At 30.4% G+C, this 19670-nt stretch overlaps 1 protein-coding gene across 2 annotated transcripts in view; it reads left to right on the top strand.

The window, feature by feature from the left end:
* LOC129949258 (aquaporin AQPAn.G-like) overlaps nt 1–19670 on the top strand; it is a 75208-nt gene that overhangs the window by 8629 nt on the left and 46909 nt on the right. Inside the window, exon 2 of one of the 2 annotated variants that reach the window (XM_056060596.1) lies at nt 15545–16168. The exons of the other annotated variant lie outside the window; for it this stretch is intronic. Coding sequence (XP_055916571.1) covers nt 15589–16168 — 580 coding nt within the window. The 5' untranslated portion in view covers nt 15545–15588. The remainder of the gene's footprint in view (nt 1–15544; nt 16169–19670) is intronic. 2 annotated transcript variants of the gene reach the window in all.

Below are 19670 nucleotides of genomic sequence, written 5' to 3'. Positions count from 1 at the left end.
AAAAAGAAGACCCTTGGCACTTAATTTAACTCTAATTTTAAAAACTTTTGAATCAATTACTCAGTATTGAAACTTTAAGCTAAGTTATTACAAGATATTCATTTTTTTAAAGGAAACATTAAATAAAAATTTAAATTATTTTTCGAAAATTACTTACTTAGTTACTTGCTTAAGGTGGCGCTACAGTCCTTTGTGAACTAGGGCTTCACCCAATAAACTGTTTTTTAGGACGTACGAACATACGTACACAGGCACACACAGACATCTCTCTAAAAACCTTTTATTTCGACTCTAGGGACCTTGAAACGTCAAGAAATATCAACATTTTCAATTCAACAAATCGGACCAATCAACGTTTTAGTCGAAACTTTTATAGGCCAATAAGTCTCCTGCCTAATATAGGGAAGATTTTTTTAATAGTTATTTGTAAGTCCATCCAGTTCGTGTGCCAAGAAAAGGAGTTAATAAAACTGGAATTTCAACGTAAAGATCAATGTACAGATTCTTGCTTAGTAGTTATCGAAAAAGCCTTTGACCTGGTTTGGATCAACTGGCTTTTATTTAAACTCATAAGGTACGAATTTCCAGCCGTATTTCTTCTATGGTGAAACATAAAAACTTGGTGCGTCCGATAGACAAAACACTAAAACTATTAATATCGCCAAAGGTTTGACACAGAGCACTGTTTCGGCACCTCACCTGTTTAGTTTATATTTGTTACTGACGGATTGAGGGACATCGATGACTCGATAGGGTTTGCAGACGATACCACTTTGTGTGCAAGTAGATCAAGAATTGCGTATATGAATGAACTGCGAAGAAAATTTCATAAGATGCAATCTTTCTGCTCACTGTGAAAGATTAAAATAAACAAAACTAAGAGTAAAATCATACTGTTCCGCAGCCCAATAAGTCGCGCAAATTCAGATTTAAGACGAAATTGGAAAAACCTAAATATAATAAACTCGTAGGGTCTCCTCATCGAATCAAAGACTGTTGGATAAACCTGGTGTTCATTTGGACGTATGTTTCTAATATCATGATCACATAAACGTTCAATTACAAAAGGCATGAGTAGCATTTACATTATGTCGCTTAAACGGCATTTCTTCTCCAGCTATCTGATCTTAGATCCAATGTTAAGATTATTTGCTATCAAGCATGTATACGTCAAATTCTGACTTACCCTAGTAGAGGAATATTAATCCGCCATATATAGAAAAGCTTCGCATGTTTCAGCGAAAAAGTACACATGACTCCGACTCAATGAACCTACTTATAATATACCATATGGCAAGAAGAGCTACAGATAAAAGAATGCTACATGATCCTTGTGAATTAGTAAATGGAAATATGGTCTTAAGATACTGCGTAAGCATACCTCAAAAAGATGAACAAAACTTCGATCGTTAAAGTCGCGAAAGATATTGGTGGCTTGACTGGGTCGTTGCAGACACGTAGTAATTTTTATCATAACTTTCTGATATATGATTTCTGATTCGGCCAGAAAAGAAGTTATATATTTGGAGACAATTCTCAATAATACTTATATCTCAAAAGGTTGGGGATCATATACCAGGACAACCCCAGGTTCAGTATAGTTTAGTTTAAAAAAGTAATAAAAATAAACAATAAAAAAAAATTTCATAATTTTATAAATTTCTAATTCCTTTCTTTAATATTCAGTAGAAATATTTACATAAAATTCATCATGCAATTTATTGTTAAGAGATATTTTGAGCTTTGATTTAGCCTAGTTGTTTGAAGCATTTTTTTAAGGCAAGAATCTAATGTACAATGTGAGACCGAAAAAAAACATATTTTTGTCGACCAGTGAAAGTATATCTTTTAGTTTTATGTTCTTAAAAAAAACTATCCGTTGAATTTAAGTCTCTTTAGTAGTTTTTTCTTGAGAATTATATTTGTTTAAAGTAAAACCCTTTTTTGAGTAACAATATTTAAGACAAACTAAAGTAAAAAAAAAACAACCACTAAAATGTTTTTAAAGCTCTTTTGTGCTCATATTGATGGGATGCTCGGTAAAACAAACCTATTTGGACTTGATATCTCCCTAACGCACTAACGGGCATCTCTTTTAATTACTTGCTTAATTTGGCGCTACAGTGCGGGCTGACATGGGCCTCAACCTACGTCTCCAGTCAGCTCGGTCCATAGCTAGTTGTCTCCAGTTTCGCACGCCAAGTTGTTTGAGGTCTTCACCCACCTGCGTGCGCCACCTGAGTCGCGCTCTTCCTCTACTGCGCCCAACATCTCTCTAGGCCGTTGAAAAAGAAAGGACTGTAGAAACCTAAAAAAGACAACATTTCTAATTCGATACAAATCGATCGAAATACAATAGTTTAAATTAAAGTCATGACTTACTTTCACAATGTTAAGATAGACAGAAATTTTTAATGTTATGCTAAGATTATATATTTTATGATGTTAAAACTTTGAACCACAAACTTATTTTTACAACTTGTTTAATGGCTGAATAAGTCTTTGATTTTGTTATCACTTATCGCAACAGATTTTGATTCTAAAAATAGAACACGAGATTTCGTTTAAAACTTTTATATTAAGTGATTTATAAATGTGAAATAAATAAGAAATTGAACATTGATATTAAATAATTGAATTGAAGCAAAGTTTTCTAAGTCAATTCCTTACATTTATTTCTTAAAAACTGGAACTGATATCCTTAGTCCAATAAAAAACAAATATAAATAAAACCCGTGTAAAAATCCAGCAACAAAAAGATTTTTTATACTTATTATATTTGAAGCTTGAAAGAGTGACAAATCTTTAGTTGAACTTATCTCCGGAAACTTTTGCCTGAATACTTTTAGTCGTGTAAAATAATCAAGTTTTCTTAAACATTATTTATTTTTTGTTCGCCCTTAAGTTATGAACTTTTCTTATATTAAATTGATAGCCTTGGTGTCACTTGATGGTTGTCCATAATGAGTTTTTCAAAATTTAATTATGAACACAATCTTTTGAAAGTGAAGTATTTTTTAATTCTTCCAAACAAGGTAGAGTTATTTTTTGTAGTTTAAAATTATGTGCGTTATTTAATCTGATTATCAGATTTTTGTGAAACTTTGATAATTTTTAATTTTATTTAAAGATTAAAACAGGATTAAAGTTTTTACTATTTGACGTAATATTAAAGAGTTATAACGAGCAATGTTGAAATACTCGTATATGGAAATTTGAGTTGTAGGTGTTGTGGAAAAATACACATGCAATCCCCATTAAATACAATTCACGTTAAAATAGATAATGAAATGTTCAAACTTAATGCCGGATGAAAACTAATTGAAATTCTAACCCAATCCACATTATACACGGCCTCGGTGTTGTAAGTGCATAATTACATTACATCGCTTTGTTGTATCATAACCATAAGTAATGTGAACGTGAATTAAGCTCGTTCGAACTTTCAAAGAATCCCCACATGTTGTGAGGAAGTGACAAATTACTGAAGACTTCCTCTTGTCATTCTCTATATTCTTTCCGCTTAACAGCATGAGCATTGTGATGCATGGAAATAATTCAAACTGTGAAACTCAAGCACTAGATTACTCAAACAGCTTTTTTGTCAAGGAAATTTTATTACTTTATATCCTTCCATTAGTAAATAAGAACCTTAAGACCATAAATTGCATAACTTAATACTTTAAGGGCTTTACTTTAAACAATTTTATATAACTTATTCTACGTATGTCAAAATGCGGTTTTATGTATCATATCTAGTTTAATTCAGTTGTCAATACGAAGTTCATGACTCAATTTAGAAATCAGTTAATTTATTAAAATTGATTCCTTCCTAACTGAAAACAATAAAATTAAAGTCAATAAACTGTCATAAAACTTTCCATAGCATCAAATTATCAAATAACACAGAAATTCCGCCTTTATTAAAAGTCTACTTACCTTCTAGAAATTTCATTTCATTCATCATTAAAATACAACTTGTACTGTGACAAGCCTGCTTGCCAAAATATTGACTCTGATTGAATTGTTCTATTAACAAAAACAAAATAAAAAGAATTTAATTTAATTATTCGTCATAAAACAAAAAAAAGAATAACCAAACATAACGCCATAAGTGGATGACTAACAAATTGTTGTTGTATAGATTTTTTTTGTTACTGTTTCTTATATAATAAAAATGTGGTTAACAAAGTTAAACGATCTGAAATCCATTAGATACTTTGTTTACAATGTACTCGTAATATTTTGACAAACAATAAATTAAATCGGAAATGTTTTGTGTTTGTCTATCATCATTCTGACGAAGGTCGAAGCATTGGTTTTGATTTTAATACAATAAAAGAGTTTATTCTTATGTACCTTTTAAGTTATGTCTATCTAAATAAGTTAAAGGGTGATATGGGAGTATATTTTTCTGATAAAACTTTGCTCATTTACCATACGAAATTATGATAAGCTAATTTATTTTTTCGTCTGTCAAATTTGTACTCGTTAAAGTTTATACCTTTATAACATTTTTTACTCGGACTTAAAAGTTGGAATTTTATTCATTTATTTATATTTTACAAATTTTTAAGTCAAAATTAGTTGAAAATAAAAAAAATAAAGTTCTAAATTGTTTTAAAACTAATTAGTTACCTAATTTAAGAAATACATTTTAAAGTATTGAAAAATTAAACGTTACTGGCTCAACTTGCCCCATACTCCCCTTTATAATGGAATGCTATTATTCCAAGTTATTCAAAAAAATACTTAAAATTTTTTTTGAAAACAGGCGTCTAGCAATTATTTTAATCTAAACAAGGTCTAGATGAGATTACCATCTAATAGTAGTTTTCTTCGTGGGTGTAGTTGCGAATCCGTTCACTGTTAGACAAGTTTTGTGGATTTAAAAGGGAAATAAAGATATTTTTATTTTTTAAGTAAAAACATAAAAAAAGAGGCTAGGCCTTCAAATTTTTGAAATAGTATTTTGCAGTAAAGAAATAACGATAAGTTTTCATTAAAAACTTTCAAATTTATACATTCAATAATTTCGCGGAAACGAAATGTTGGCTTGGTTAAAATATTACTTCTTGTACAAAAAGCTGTCAATTGCTTTATTTTAAAAATGTAAGCAAATCTTAACATCAATATTTTGTATGTTAAGGTTCTTATTTTATGTCAAAAAAATTGTTGTCAATTAGAGCTTTGCAAAAATATTCTGACTGAAGAGATTATACACTTATTAAAAACACAAACTCTTGATAAAAGCCAAAAAAAAGAAGCTGAGATACCAATTTTAATGGCATTTCTTAAATTTTTACAAATTGAATGAATGAAAATAATTTGAGAGATATCAAGAATCGAAAAAAAAATGTTTACCAAATTTGCGTACTTTTTGTGTAGATTTTTTTTGGACTTAAAAAAAAGTTTGGATACAATATTTTAAATTTTAAAAAGCTATTTGAGACGAAAGTAAATTTTTACCAAGTTTTAATATTGCTTTTTTGTTAGGTTTTTATTTTTTGTAAAAAAACTGTCAATTCGATTTTTCACAAATTGTTTTCGAATGTTGAAAACAATATTTCTTATAAGATAAAATTAGTTTGAAGCCATAATCTCAAGTTTTTGAAAAGATATTTGAGTCGAAATTCAATGTATAAAAACTTTTAGTAATGCTTTTTTAGATTTCTATTTTTTATAAAAATAACTATTAATTTGATTTTTCTCAAAATTCTACTAGTTGTTAAAAACGTTATTTGTCGTTGCACAAAATTGTCTTGGAGATACAATTTTCGTAAAATTTTCGAGATGACAAATTTTTTTTCAGTTTTTTATTTAAAAAAAAACCAAACCGTTAATTGGATTTTTTTTCACAAAATATACTTTTTTGGTATTACGTTACGATATATTATATAAAATTTATTTCAAGTCTCTAGCGTTTTTGGTTCGTCAGATATTTAGGGTTCACTAAAATGTTCACCTTTTTTTGAAACAGCTATGGTAAAAAAACCGCCCACGCAATTTTCTTGAGAGCCGTTTATGCATCTTTCTGAACTTTTATCTGTATAACAAAATTTATTTGGAGTCAATATCTCTTCTGGTTCTTGAGCTATGGATGACGAAAAACGCAGCGAACGTACGGACGTACGAACGTGCATACATACGCACGCACAGACATCTTTTATTTTTACTCTAAGGACCTTGAAACGTCGAGAAATGTCAAAATTTTCAATTTGTCAAATCGGACCCGTTACAATAACTTCTAATTTGAAGTTAATAAAAGTTTGACTGTTAATAGAATTTTTACGTTTGCTCGAGTCTGAAACACACATTTTGGTACAATTGATAAATTTTGTGTATTTCGAAGGCATTTTCTTAGAGTATGATAGAAACTAACTCAAATTCTTATTAACGAACTTACACAAAACATAAACACGGCAGAATTTAAAAACGCTGTCGACAGCGTTTTCATGAAAAAGTAGTAGTATTTTCACTAAACACTTTTCACTTCGCAACTTTGCACTTATACTTTGCAAATTACGTTTCACCGAACTCAAATTTGTAAAGTGCAGTCGTTTTTAATAAAGTGAAAAGTTTTGTTATTTTTCAAAGTATTTGTTTTACCAAACAATATACTTTGCAAATTGTATTAAGAATTTGGACAGCTTTTCAGTAATATGCAAAGATAGTATTTCATTTGCAAATAAGAGTTTGTTTTGAAAAGTTGTCGAAAACTAAACGAATTTTGTTAACTGCTTTGAGGAATGAGTAAGTGATAATAGTTAACAAAACAATGGACATATATAAAATATATTTTTTAATTTTAATAAATTTACTAATTAACATCGATTTTGAATTTTTTGGCTAACACGTTGAATGGTTTCGATTTCGAAAATGTCAGATTTGGTAGAGATTTTTGAATAAATCGACATCGTATCCTTCAATAGAATTTGACAGTTTATGATAAAAATAAAATAATTTTATTTTAAAAAGATGTTGTACAATGGTTTATACAAAAAAAATCGTTTAGAAAAATATTTTGAAAATGAAGAACTTAATAATAGTGACCAAAGAATAGTGAAACTAAGAGTCAACTTAGATATCGGAATTGATTTTTCGACAGAAAAGTGTTTTTAAATTAACAAAAAGTATCGAATTTTTGTTGTCTACAGTTTTATATAAAGTGAAATTTAATAGCCTTTTGTGTTTACTTTGGGTTCCCCAGAATAAGGAAAGCAACTTTGAGTTGGCAGAGAAGTTCATCGACTGTCGAATATAATCATTTATGAATTTCTTTCTATTTGCTGGTTACAAAATTGTTCAGACATAGCTTCGAAATTTGTTTCTCAAGAAGGATTTTCTCGTGCAGTTGGATGTGATGATGGTACCATGATAGATGTTAGCTCACCAATTTTTTTCAATGCACATTTCATCTTAATATACACAATCTAAGATTTATTTTGAGACTTCTTTAAATACGAATTAATTGCTAAGTTTTGTTTTTTAAAAATAAGTCTAAAAATTGAAATGTAAAAAGTCTTTTTAATTTGGAAATTTTGATAATCACTTTGCTCTAAATTTCACTAAACTTTTTGTAATTTTGTACCAAATTATTATGACAAATGTTCAATGTATAATCTTTCAAATATAAAAACTACTGTGAATTTCAATTTAAAAAAAAAAAAACGTAGATTGATTTGTATTGATAGTACTTTTTGCAGATCTTGATGTTATTATTTGCAAAGCAAACTTTATTTGAAGCCGATGTTCATGCTGAGATATTGAAAATGAACAAAGTACGTATCGTGAAGTTGAAAACACTTAATGGCAGATTTCTATGTCTCTAAGATTCTTGCAACCTCATACTGTTCATACTATTTTACTTAACTCTAATCCTTTCTGTTTAAATCCATTACTGTATTCATTTCCTAAACTGAATGTTTTCTTTCCACTTTTTATAAAACAAAATATTAGAAACGATTATACTTCAGGTATTAAACACTTTAACTTGTTATAAAATTAACACGTTATTGACACATCTTAAGTAACAATCAAAAATCAATTAATAAATACAATTACTATTTTGTATAGTTCCAAAACAAAAATTAATTCTATCATCAAGCAACAACAAAACTATTAATTGCATGTGTTTATAAATAAAATTAGTAAATAATAGTCTTTAGTTGTCGACAACTCTTTATTTAAAATAACTGCTAAGTGCTTTGATAGTAATGAGCACTGAAGTAATTTTATGACAAATTAAACAGGTCAATGAGATGTAACTATGAAATTTGTATAGGGGTCTAGGTTAGGTTAGGGGCCTTGGTCTTAATACTTTTTTCAGGAAGTATACATCTTTCAACAAAAAAAGTTTACCCGTATACAAAATAATTGTCTTGCTCTAATTTCGTAAAAACATATAAGACTATCTGTCGTTAGGGCGAAAAAAAAAAAAACAGAAAACTAGGAAATGTGCAAGTTGTTTACGGAAAATTTTGAATACATATTTCGTTTTCTATCGGAAATAAAAAACTTTATGAAAGCATTATCTGGGAGTTATCAATTCAAGCTCATGAAAACAGCCCGCAAATGTAAGCTACTCCGAAAATCCTACTGAAAATCATAATATGTGCGCTACTTTTGTTTTATTCTTAAAAACAGAACAAAAATTATAAAAATGTTAGAAATTCTTCGTTGCATTTTTTGAATGATTTCAATTTTTAAATACCGTGTTGACCAAAACACTAGTAACTAAAACTACCTCCATCTTTATGCCATTCAAAAATTAATAACTTAAAGAAATCTTGTTAATTTTGTTCCAAAATTTATTACGTTATGTATGCACAGACTTCTAAATAGACTACTTGAACGTAAGCCCGAGAACTATTCTGAGATGAACTGTTGATGGTGGACTAACATTTTTCAAAGCTGTGAAAAAGGCTCTTATTTTCACTAAAAAACAAGCTGAAGAGATTAAAATGGCCACATGACCACGTTAACTGAACTGTTAAAAAATTGAGGAACGTACTCTTTTTGGACGAGTCTAAATTCAATTTCGTCGATCGTCGTATTCGCAGACCAGCCAAAGAGTCCCTCAATACACGTTACACCAAAGCTACTGTAAAAGTAGGTGGAGGTAATGTAATGGTGTGGGGACGTTTTTCAAGACATGGACTCGAACCGATATTATCAACAAAAAGATGGTAATATGAATAGTTGTATGTATCGCGACATTTTGCAAAAATGAGTGCTGCCACACGCTGAGGATCAGTTACCTCTGAAATGGATATTGCGGCAGGACAACGACCCAAAGCACACGTCCAAATTCAGATACGGTTAAGACATTATTTCAAAAAAACCGGATTGACTTGTTACAATGGAAATCCTATGGGAAATTGTAGATCAAGGGATTAATTGCAAAAATGAAAATTAGCTTGGGAAAGTATCCCAAACAGGAAATAACAATATAATTGACTCCACGCCTCGGAGATTTGTTGAAGTGATTAAAAACAAGGGATTTGCAACCAAATACTATCAATATTTAAAATATTTATTTGAATTTTAAAAACAAAAATGTGCAATAATTGAATCCTTAATTTGTTTTTTTATTATTTAATAATTGAGACAATTGAAGTTGCTTTTTTTGGTCCAACACTGCATATAGTAGTGGCCTAGGATTAAATACATGGTACTTGTCTTCTCACTTTGATCTTCGCCATTTTTCTATCAGCAAATTTAATAAGTTTTTCCGGAATTCTGTTTTAATCTATTGTTTTGACCTTCTTGTAGAAAGTTAGCAATTTTAATTCAATCATTATTTTGAACGCTAAAAAGAGGTATTATATACAGAATAGAAAACATTATTAAATAAACTTTTAAAGGAATACATCTATTCATAAAATGCATTTACAAATTTAAAACAAAACTATTTAAAGCAAAACTAAAAAAAAACATCCAAAGCCTCTTAATTTTTGTTGGATTCATAAAATTCATAAAATTTTTACCTACAACAAACATTAAATTAATTGATTACAAACAAAAACTGTGCGCTTATAAAAAACAAAATACAAAAATATTTATCCAATAATTGATATTGAAAGCTTTAAAGTCCCTAAAAGGGAATTTTATAATTAAATCTATAACAAAAAAAAAACAAAAAAACATCAAAACCAATTCAGATTAAAAAAAGTAAAATTCATCAAAACAATAACTTAACACAAAAAGCATGTAATGGAATTCACAAAAATTATTCTCTTTTGAAAAGAAAAGATTGTGAATGATATTAATAAAAACAAACAAAACAAAATTATCAAAAATTTTTCATTTTTTTAGCGGGCTAACATGACCAGAGATTTCACTTTCATGGAATCGCTGATTGATTCAATATAAATTGAAAACAACAATCAACACCAACCCAACCATCAATTATTTATCATTTAACAATGTTGTACCTTATAAGAGAAAACCAACGCAATGTTAACGTTGCCCCCAGAAAAGCCTTAGCCTTCTAAATATGTATAAGACTCGAATAAATTAGTATACAATAGATCCCAAGTCCAAGCTGTTTAATTTGTGCAAGTCGGGGTCTGGCCAACTTATTTGCAATTCCTATTTTCTACAAATATATTCCTAACCAAGTCAAAGCTCTGCTAATGCTAAATAAATGTTAAAAAAAGTATTTCATATTAAAAGCTATCAACGACGACAGCAGAGCTCCGAAGCGACGCAATGCTAACGACGACGACGTAGCCCACATCACCTCATAATCCACCGTTCGTCGTGCTTCGGGCAGCAATGTTTTTGCCAATTTTACGGAGTTGGTTAGTTCCGTCATCGTAGGTTGGTTCAATCAACCTTTTTGCAGTAAACCATATTTACTATAAGCCAAAATGCCTATTTATGACAGTTCAATTGAACAACGGTGCTTTTGTGTACAAATAAACCACGTCACATATTGTCAAATGTCAACATTGTCTTAAACAAGTGTTTGATCGGTCACATGACTTTGACAATAACTAATGGAAACCTAATAGGAACCCCAAAAGCCACTTGATTGAAAGGTGTTTACGTTGAGGCTTGAGGTGTTATGGTTGTTTAGTGAGATTGTGATTCCGATTGACATTGAATCACTAACGGTTTTTGATTATGCTTATGTGGGACTTGCTCGAGAAGTTTTTGACGTATTCCTGCGCTTAAGGTGTTGTTTACATCTTGTTGTTTATTAACTTTGAACAAATAGGTAATATGAAAATAATATTAAAACGTGTGCTTGAACTTGAATGGAATGCAGCGTTAAATAGAATTACAAATATAAATTATATTTCAATATTTGATAACCTTTTAGAGAAGTTGTTATAAGAAATTTGAATTGTTAATGTTTTGTTGTTGCTGTTGTTGTATCGATTACAATTTGCAGCTTTAGATAATGTGGGGGGCTTGGTTGTTTGTTTATTTAAGACAATCACCATATCCATAATAACAAAAGAGATTGTGTTGGTTGTATAATTATAAATATTTGTTATTAATAAATGCAAAGTAAATTCATTATTGGATATACTTAAGTTTGTAATCGACAAAAAAAGATATAAAAACTAAATAATACTCGAGAAAATTATAGAGTACGTTAATTTACAATATTTGAAGTGTATATACAGTAGCGGCCATATTTAAAGGGACAGGCAAAAGGTGAATACAAGACTTGACACTCTTCATTATGTTTTGCAGGCTTCATAAATCATTCAAGATATTTTGAATTCTGCAAATATCCTGGTCCTTTGAGTATTAGCCATCAGCACCATCTTCAACTTGCTTTTTTTTTTATATAATTTGCAGGCACTCAAGGGGTTATTAGTACCCTTTATATGTTTATATTTAAACACAGTGCGAGCATTAGGAAAAAAGGGAAGGATTACAAAGGAGATACCGGTGCACATTGGTCTTAAGGTTCTGAACATCAAAATGGGAGGGAAAAACAGAGTTGGCTAAAGCATTCCACATTCTCGATGTGCGATTTAATCCAACGAAGAAGAAATTCATCAATACCAAAAGCACGCATTTTCGATAAGAGAGCTTGGTGCCAAACTCTATCAAATGCTTTTGAAATATCAAGTGCAATAATCTTACTTTCTCCAAAACGATGTAAAGATTTGTTCCACTGTTCGGTGAGATGGACCATGAGATCACCAGTAGACCTATTGCTACGAAAACCATACTGTAGGTCATTAAGAAGCTTCCGTTCTTCGAGATATTTCTTGAGCTGATAATTAATCAGCGTTTCCATGACCTTGGAAAGAAGGGACGTGAGTGCTATTGGACGATAGTTAGAGGGAGAGGAGGATTCGCCTTTTTTAGGGACAGGCTGGACAAATGCTATTTTCCATCCACTCGGAGAAAGACCTGTAGAGTAGGAAAGATGGAAAAGTTTACGCAGTGGTTTTGCCAGCGATGAAGAACACCTCTTCAGAACAATTGGGGAGATACTATCCGGGCCAGCGGATTTGTGTATGTCAAGGTCTTTCAGTACTCTTGCAACTGCACGAGTGCGAAAGAAGATTCGTCCCATTGAATCATTTACGCTCTCAAGAACAGGAGGACTCATGACACTTTCCGGTAGCGTCGAATTAACAGCAAACTGTGCTGCAAGCAAATTGGCTTTATCAATCGAGCTTACATAGGGAGTGTTATTGTGGACGAGCGTTGGAACCGAGGATGACGTGGTGTTTCGTACGTTTTTTACAAATGACCAGAAATTTTTACTACCTTTGGGACATTGTAGTATTTTTTGCCTTAATTTCTGATCATGCAAAAATTTGGTTCGACGAATATGACCATTACATGTCTTTCTAGCTTGTTTGAACTTATTCCGGTTTTCCTCAGTCGGGTTGGCTTTGTAACAACGGAAACTTACATCTCTGATCCTAATAACCTCTTTACAGCTCTTTGGGTTTGATAGATTTTACCCTGTTCGGGATAAAATTTCTCATTCCACAAAGAATTAAATTTGTAACCATATCTGCGCTGGAATCCACGTCACTATCGAGGAAGCATAGTGATCAGTTAAAGTTCCTGAAGAATTCATTGAGACCGTCCCAGTTGGCTTTCTCATATTGCCAAACGGTTCTCATAGCAGTTTTTTCTTTAACTGGGTTTTTTCGACATGAGAATTTTGCAGATATGATACAATGGTCTGATGTGCCTAGAGGCGGTAATACACTAATTGTGTATTTTTTAAAGTCTTTCAACATAGAACTGGTAACGACCAACGTCAAAATGAAAACCGTTAAATCATCATACATATTAAAAGCTGTGCACCTCGACGACGTTAAAACATTGAACCAAGTATAAAAGATAGACGTATACAGTCTTGGACTATATTTTTTTGAACTAATAAAGGCAAAGAGTTGTACCATACATTATTTAGCACAACTTTAACAATCTCCGCAGAACACGCAGAAAAATGGAATAAAAATAAAAAAAGGGAAAAATACCCGATTTTGATTGATATGATTATTTATTAGTTATCCTATTATCCTGCACGTATTAGTCTTAGAGTGATGCAGAGCGTAGGCCTTAACTTTCTTTAATAAATGAGCTATGTAACACTGAAAACAAAAATCAAATCAGAACAGTAGTTCCTGAGACAAGAACGTTCAAACAAACAAACAAGCAAAGAAGCAAACTCTTAAGTATACCAAATAAGGTCTCAAGGGAGACATAATTATCTGTAGACTGTGTAAGTTCTATTTATATTGATATAAATTTATAATTTTTTGGAAAACTTACCTCTTTATTATACTAAAAATATAAAATACTGGGAAAATAAAATATCAAGGGAAATGGTTAGTGTATTTGGATGAACTTATTAAATGCTCAAACCATTTATTCCGATAAGTTAGTTTCCAGGTATTTCATGTATTTTTGGAATGAGTTTTTTCTTTCGTGATGAGTGGTCATAAGATGAGCTAGGTCAGCGTACAAAATATATAGGACATTTTTTCTCCTGGACGGCTGTGCCAATGCAGCACATCTTAAACATTCCTCAGGAAACATCATACCGATACCAAACAATGACCCAATAAAATTGTAACACTGTTAATTTATGTTCTGGAAGGCTGTGTTTCAAAATTCTGTTTGGGTTTGGTTTGATTTTTAAATGTTTCGGGAACGTGGTTTTTATAATACATATTCAGTCTTATTTAATAGAATTCTCTAAACAGATGAATAGTTATACAGTGAATAAGGATTTATGTAGGCTCTATGTAACGTTGCGAAAATTCCTATTTATAAAAAATTCTGCTATAAATTTTAGTTATACAATGCTTATATCAAAAAAAGTACCAAAATGTCTATAAAATCAGCTTGTTGTCATAACAACTAAAATATAACAAAATAATTCCAATTATTTTTATGATATTCTCTTTCGAAAATCTATATTTTTTTAAATTCTTCGTTTCTTCGGCTCACGACTCACGAGCTAAACTGGAGAGGCATTATTGTTTTTATTTTAATTTCAAAAAGAGAGGAGAGAAATCAAAATGACATTTACGAAATAATAATAACAATAATTTCCTTATGTAGGCTCTATTCAACCTCAAAACGCGTTTAGCTTATTATGGGACTATGCAACCTTGTATAAGTTTTATAAATAGCATTTTTGCGTTTAGAGGCATTATAGAGATTACATAACTTTATGTAAGCTCTATACAGCGTTTTTAAATAAGACTGATTACATACAAATTTTTGAAAAACTTCACTTAGAAAATTTGGTTGTGGTTTTTATTGCACGAGTACGCTAGTTTAAATTATTCCAGATGCATTGAAAATGTTCAAAATTAATGGTGGTTTGCTAAAAGTACGACTACCACTTTATGTAGATTTTACAGCCGAAGTCAAACATTTTTAACATGTACTGAAAGTCATTGTAATCAAGCAGATGTGTTACTTTGTTTGAATTCCTCGTTTCAACTTTCTTGAAAACTGAATTCTAATAACTTAAAAATAGTATATAATTATTTTGTATTACGGTAAAAATTGAGTTTTGAACGTTTTGAATTGATTTTGAAAAAATTGACAATTTTTTAATACAAATTCAAGTACTACTAAATCTACTACAACATTGGTGTTACGTCTTTGGTGTCATCACAGAAAACAATTTTAACATTTATTTTTCGTCTAGACGTTTTTTTTAAAATGAAAATTACAAAAAATCACATTTGCGCATTTTTTATAGGGAAGGTTTTCAGTGTGGGTTGCATTTTAAGTCTGTTTCTATTCAATTCTTTCCAAATCTATACAATTATTCCATTCAAACATCAATATTCTTAAGTCATAAACTAGATTTGTGGAAAACATTTTAATCTTTTTCTTCAACACTTTCTTCAAATTTTATCTGCTCTTTTGCTTTCTCAATATCAAATGGGATACAAATGTTTGTATTTAAAATTTGTATAGTACAAAAATTATAGTTGTAAATTTTACAGTCATGCAACAATTCCTGCCGGTTATTTGTACAAAATATGCGATTTAACCAAAAAACAAATTTGTATATATTTTCTCGCAGGAATACTAAAACTTAAAGTAGAGTGTGAATAAGCATTTTACAAAATGGATGACGATTATTCCTGCGATACTGGAAATGATTATTCCTGTAGTAACGATGATTCCAACAACTATAGCTACAATCGTGAACCAACTCCACCTCCTCCAAGAGATCCAACACCTCCTCCAAGGTATCCAACACCACCACCCCCAAGAGATCCAACACCTCCACCATCACAACCACTGAGGGATCCAACTCCTCCACCATTTAGAAATCCAACACCACCACCGCCCATTAGTTCAGATGAAAGAATAACAATTGTAGACGAAGATAAGGTAAAAGATTCCGACATTGACTATGTTGTAAGCTTGAGGAATGCTATTTTTAACGAGGATGAAAATGCGGGTCAAAATGGTGGTGAAGAAAACTTTAACAATGTCGATGATTTAGTTGAGACTTGCGAAGAAACGATATTCTGTGATGATGGATTTAACGTGGATTATGATTATGAAGATGTTGTTGTTGAAGATGGTGTCATTCAGAGTAGTTTACCATCATCGTCAAGACATCATCGTGATGTTCAAAATCGATATAATAAAAGGGCTACGAAGAAATTGGATTCTTATACAGATAGTGTTAAACCAGGTGATGAGAAAATTTTACTTTAATAATAATTTAATTTGGTTTGTTTGTTTACTTTTATCAAAATTATGCATTGGAATAAAAAATGAACTTGGTTTAAAACTATCAAGTTAAAGATTAAACCTTGGGAAAGAAAAGGTGATAGATTGAGTCGTATGGCATTTTATATATAAAAAACATTCAATATTTAGCTTTTGTAACTGACTATTTTAGAGCAATAATAATAATTATTATGTGGTTAATTGATGTGGTTAATTTGACGTTTATATGCTGTGGCAATTTTGATTTCGTGGTTGTATGTTTTTATTTTGCTTTCAGATTTAAAAATAAGTCCCAGTTTACGGGTATAAAGTTTTTAAATGAAATTGTGCATTGCTTGTTAATTTTTAAGATTTGTTTTAATTTCCACCACTTTACTATTTTTATGAGAAGGTACCAGGGCATTACCTAGAATATTTTTGCATGTAATGAGCTCTATTTCTAAATGTGAAAGTAATGAATTTTATTAAACTGCATGTAAGTTCTTTATTATGACAATATTAACTGAGATTTTAGTCAAAAATCTTACCAAGGAAATGTTTGCGTGCTTTATTAGTATTGATAAGCTAAAGATCTTCTACAAAGATATACATAACTTAGGTAAGATTAAACTAACTATAGAAACAGTCAAATATTTTTTTTAATAAGGGATTTTTCTTTGAATAGCAGTGTATTTTTGTAGCTGTCACTTTTGAAACCGTCATCTTTTAAAATTTGAAAATTAAAACTACGATGGATACATTTTTCAATAACATTTACGAACATTTATTCTTAAAATTCACTACAAAAATGTTGAGCACCCCTGAATCGTCATGAATCACGAATTAATGATATTAAGAATCCGCCAATATTCTTTATCATGCAGCAGCCCGTAGTGTTGATAAAAAATAAAGTTTTTCGATTCCTTGGCAATTTTGGAAATCAGTCATTTAACCAACGACATTAAACCGAACAGCGTAATAACTTAAGAATTAAGTCTTAAAAAGTTCATGTAAGACAACAAATATAGCCAATCATAGCGTCATATAGCGTCAAATTGTGTTAATAAGTTACGTTAGTAAGCGAAATTTTCACAATGGCTCAAGAAATTGGGTAAAAGTTATGAAAAGCCTTTACGTCCTTAAATTGTCAGTGTGGGCTTAACGATTTTCTTACAATCGGTTCGTTACCTTAAAAATATAAAATTCGTAAAGCTATTGGAACTATTACAACATCGTATCATTCTATATCGTTTTACCTTCCTCCTTACAATTAAATAAAGTTCTCCGTTCGTTCGGGAAATGTTTTTCGTCGTCCATAGCTCAAGAACCAGTAAAGATATCGACATCAAATAAATTTTGTTATCGAAAAATAATAATGCAGAAAGATGAAGATTGCTCTCAAGAAAATTTAATTGGTGTTTTTTTTACAAGAGCAATTTAAAAAATAGTGAACATTTTAGTTATCCTAAAATATATCAAGAACCAAGAACGCTAGCAATTTACATTGAATTTTTATATTATGTTTTGTAACTTGATACCAAACAAGTATTTGTTTAAAAAAAAATCCAATTAAAAGTCTTTTTATAAAAAAAAATACGGATCAAAGTAAATGTCACCTCGAATATTTTACGAACAAAAAATGGTTTCATCTTCAAAATAATCCTATGCAACGAAGAATAACGTTTCTTGGACCTGATAGAATTTTGATAAGGTAATGTTTTTTTTTTATGAAAAATAAAAACCTGAAAAAAAAACAAACATTACTAAAAGTTGGTAAAAATTGATTTTCGACTGAAATATATTTTCAAACATTTGAGAAATTGGCTTCAAATTAATTTTATTTTATAGGAAATATTTTGAGAAAAATCGAACAAAACATTACACTTGATATATCAAAACCATTTGATAGGGTTTGGCAATACAAGTAGTATTCGATAGGTTCAAATGTGAAACCCATAAAATAAATGCTGGTGTGCCCAGGGATCAATTTTATCTCCAACACTCTTTCTCGATTTTATTAATGACCTACTGTCTGAAACTTCTAATCCAATATATTGATTCGCTGACTCTAAGCTTTTCATGTTCGTTTTCAGAATCACATCCCTCTTCTGCGGATGTGGAATTGCAACGACAAAATATGATAAGCTCATTAAATTTCGAGCTAAACAGTATTGTACAATGGAGAATATAAAACCGCGTGGAATTGAATGATTCGAAAACCAAATGCTGTCTTGTATCGTTAAAGCGACATGTACCCTCCTTGCCATTGTAAATGGATGGCACTTGCATCGAGGAAACTGAACATCTCAATATTCTCGGTATGTGTATCACCAGCCACCTTTTGTGGAACGATCACATACGCGATGTCACCAAAAATGCCGCAAGATGTTTGGGTTTTCTAAGGCTATGCAAGAAGTTTTTCTCCCCCTCTGATCTAGCTGTTATCTATATACGTCCAAAACTTGAGTATAAATCCCATCTTTGGGCTGGTTCTCCTGCAACTTACTTGAGCCTCTTGGATAGTATTGAACGTAGAGCATTAATATTAATTAGTGATAACACGATCATCGGATCATTTACGTCGAACATCGTTTATATGTAACATTTTTTACGGCTATTTTAACGTTGTATGCTCTAGGGAAGTAGCTAGTTTCATTCCTTCTCTTAAAAAAGTCCAACCGTAATACTCACGCTTCTAAGAAAGTTCATCAGCATAACCTCTAGCCCAAATTCGGTCCTACTGTCGAATTCAGTGATTTGTTCTTTAACCGTACTACGAGAATGTACAATGCCTTACCACACTCTGTCTTATAAATATATAAACGTTATCCAGAATTAACGTATTTCTAAAAATTAAGGAGTTCAATTTTCGTCTTCGATTATTTTTTATTATTATATATTTTTTAAGATTAAATAAATCAAGTTTTATGCAATGATTCGTCTTATTAATAAAAATCAAAGTCAAATTCTTCAACAAAAATCTTCATTATTCCCACTTGAACTATCAAATAAGTGCATTCTGTTTTGTTTTAATTCAGCACTAAAACAGAAATAAAATATTTACTTTTTATCATTATCAAAAGTACCGCTAATTTCACTTAGATAATTATTTTTGTTTTGTTTATACATTTGATCGTATTATCTTTTGATTCTTTTTTTAGCTTTTTATGCGTTCATGTTTGAGTTAGAGAAACATTTGGTATTCATTGCTCAGTCGGTTTTTGTTATACATTTGTACATTTGACAAATAATTATTATTGTTGTAGTGAAACTTCAGTGAAAATGACTTCGACAAAGAAAAGTAAAATACCTAATTGTATGATTTTTCTATTAAATAGAATATTCTTAGTTGTGAAAATATTAAAATGATTAATAGATTAGTCTATAGTTTCCGTGTTTTAATGCAAAATGACAGTATTGTGTAATAATATGCATGTTCTCATTTGTACCCAACTAACCCTTGATTTCATTTTAATTCACTCATA

This window comes from Eupeodes corollae, chromosome 3, assembly GCF_945859685.1.
Source record: "Eupeodes corollae chromosome 3, idEupCoro1.1, whole genome shotgun sequence".
Lineage (NCBI taxonomy): Eukaryota > Metazoa > Arthropoda > Insecta > Diptera > Syrphidae > Eupeodes > Eupeodes corollae.
This window is presented reverse-complemented; position numbering and strand designations above follow the sequence as displayed.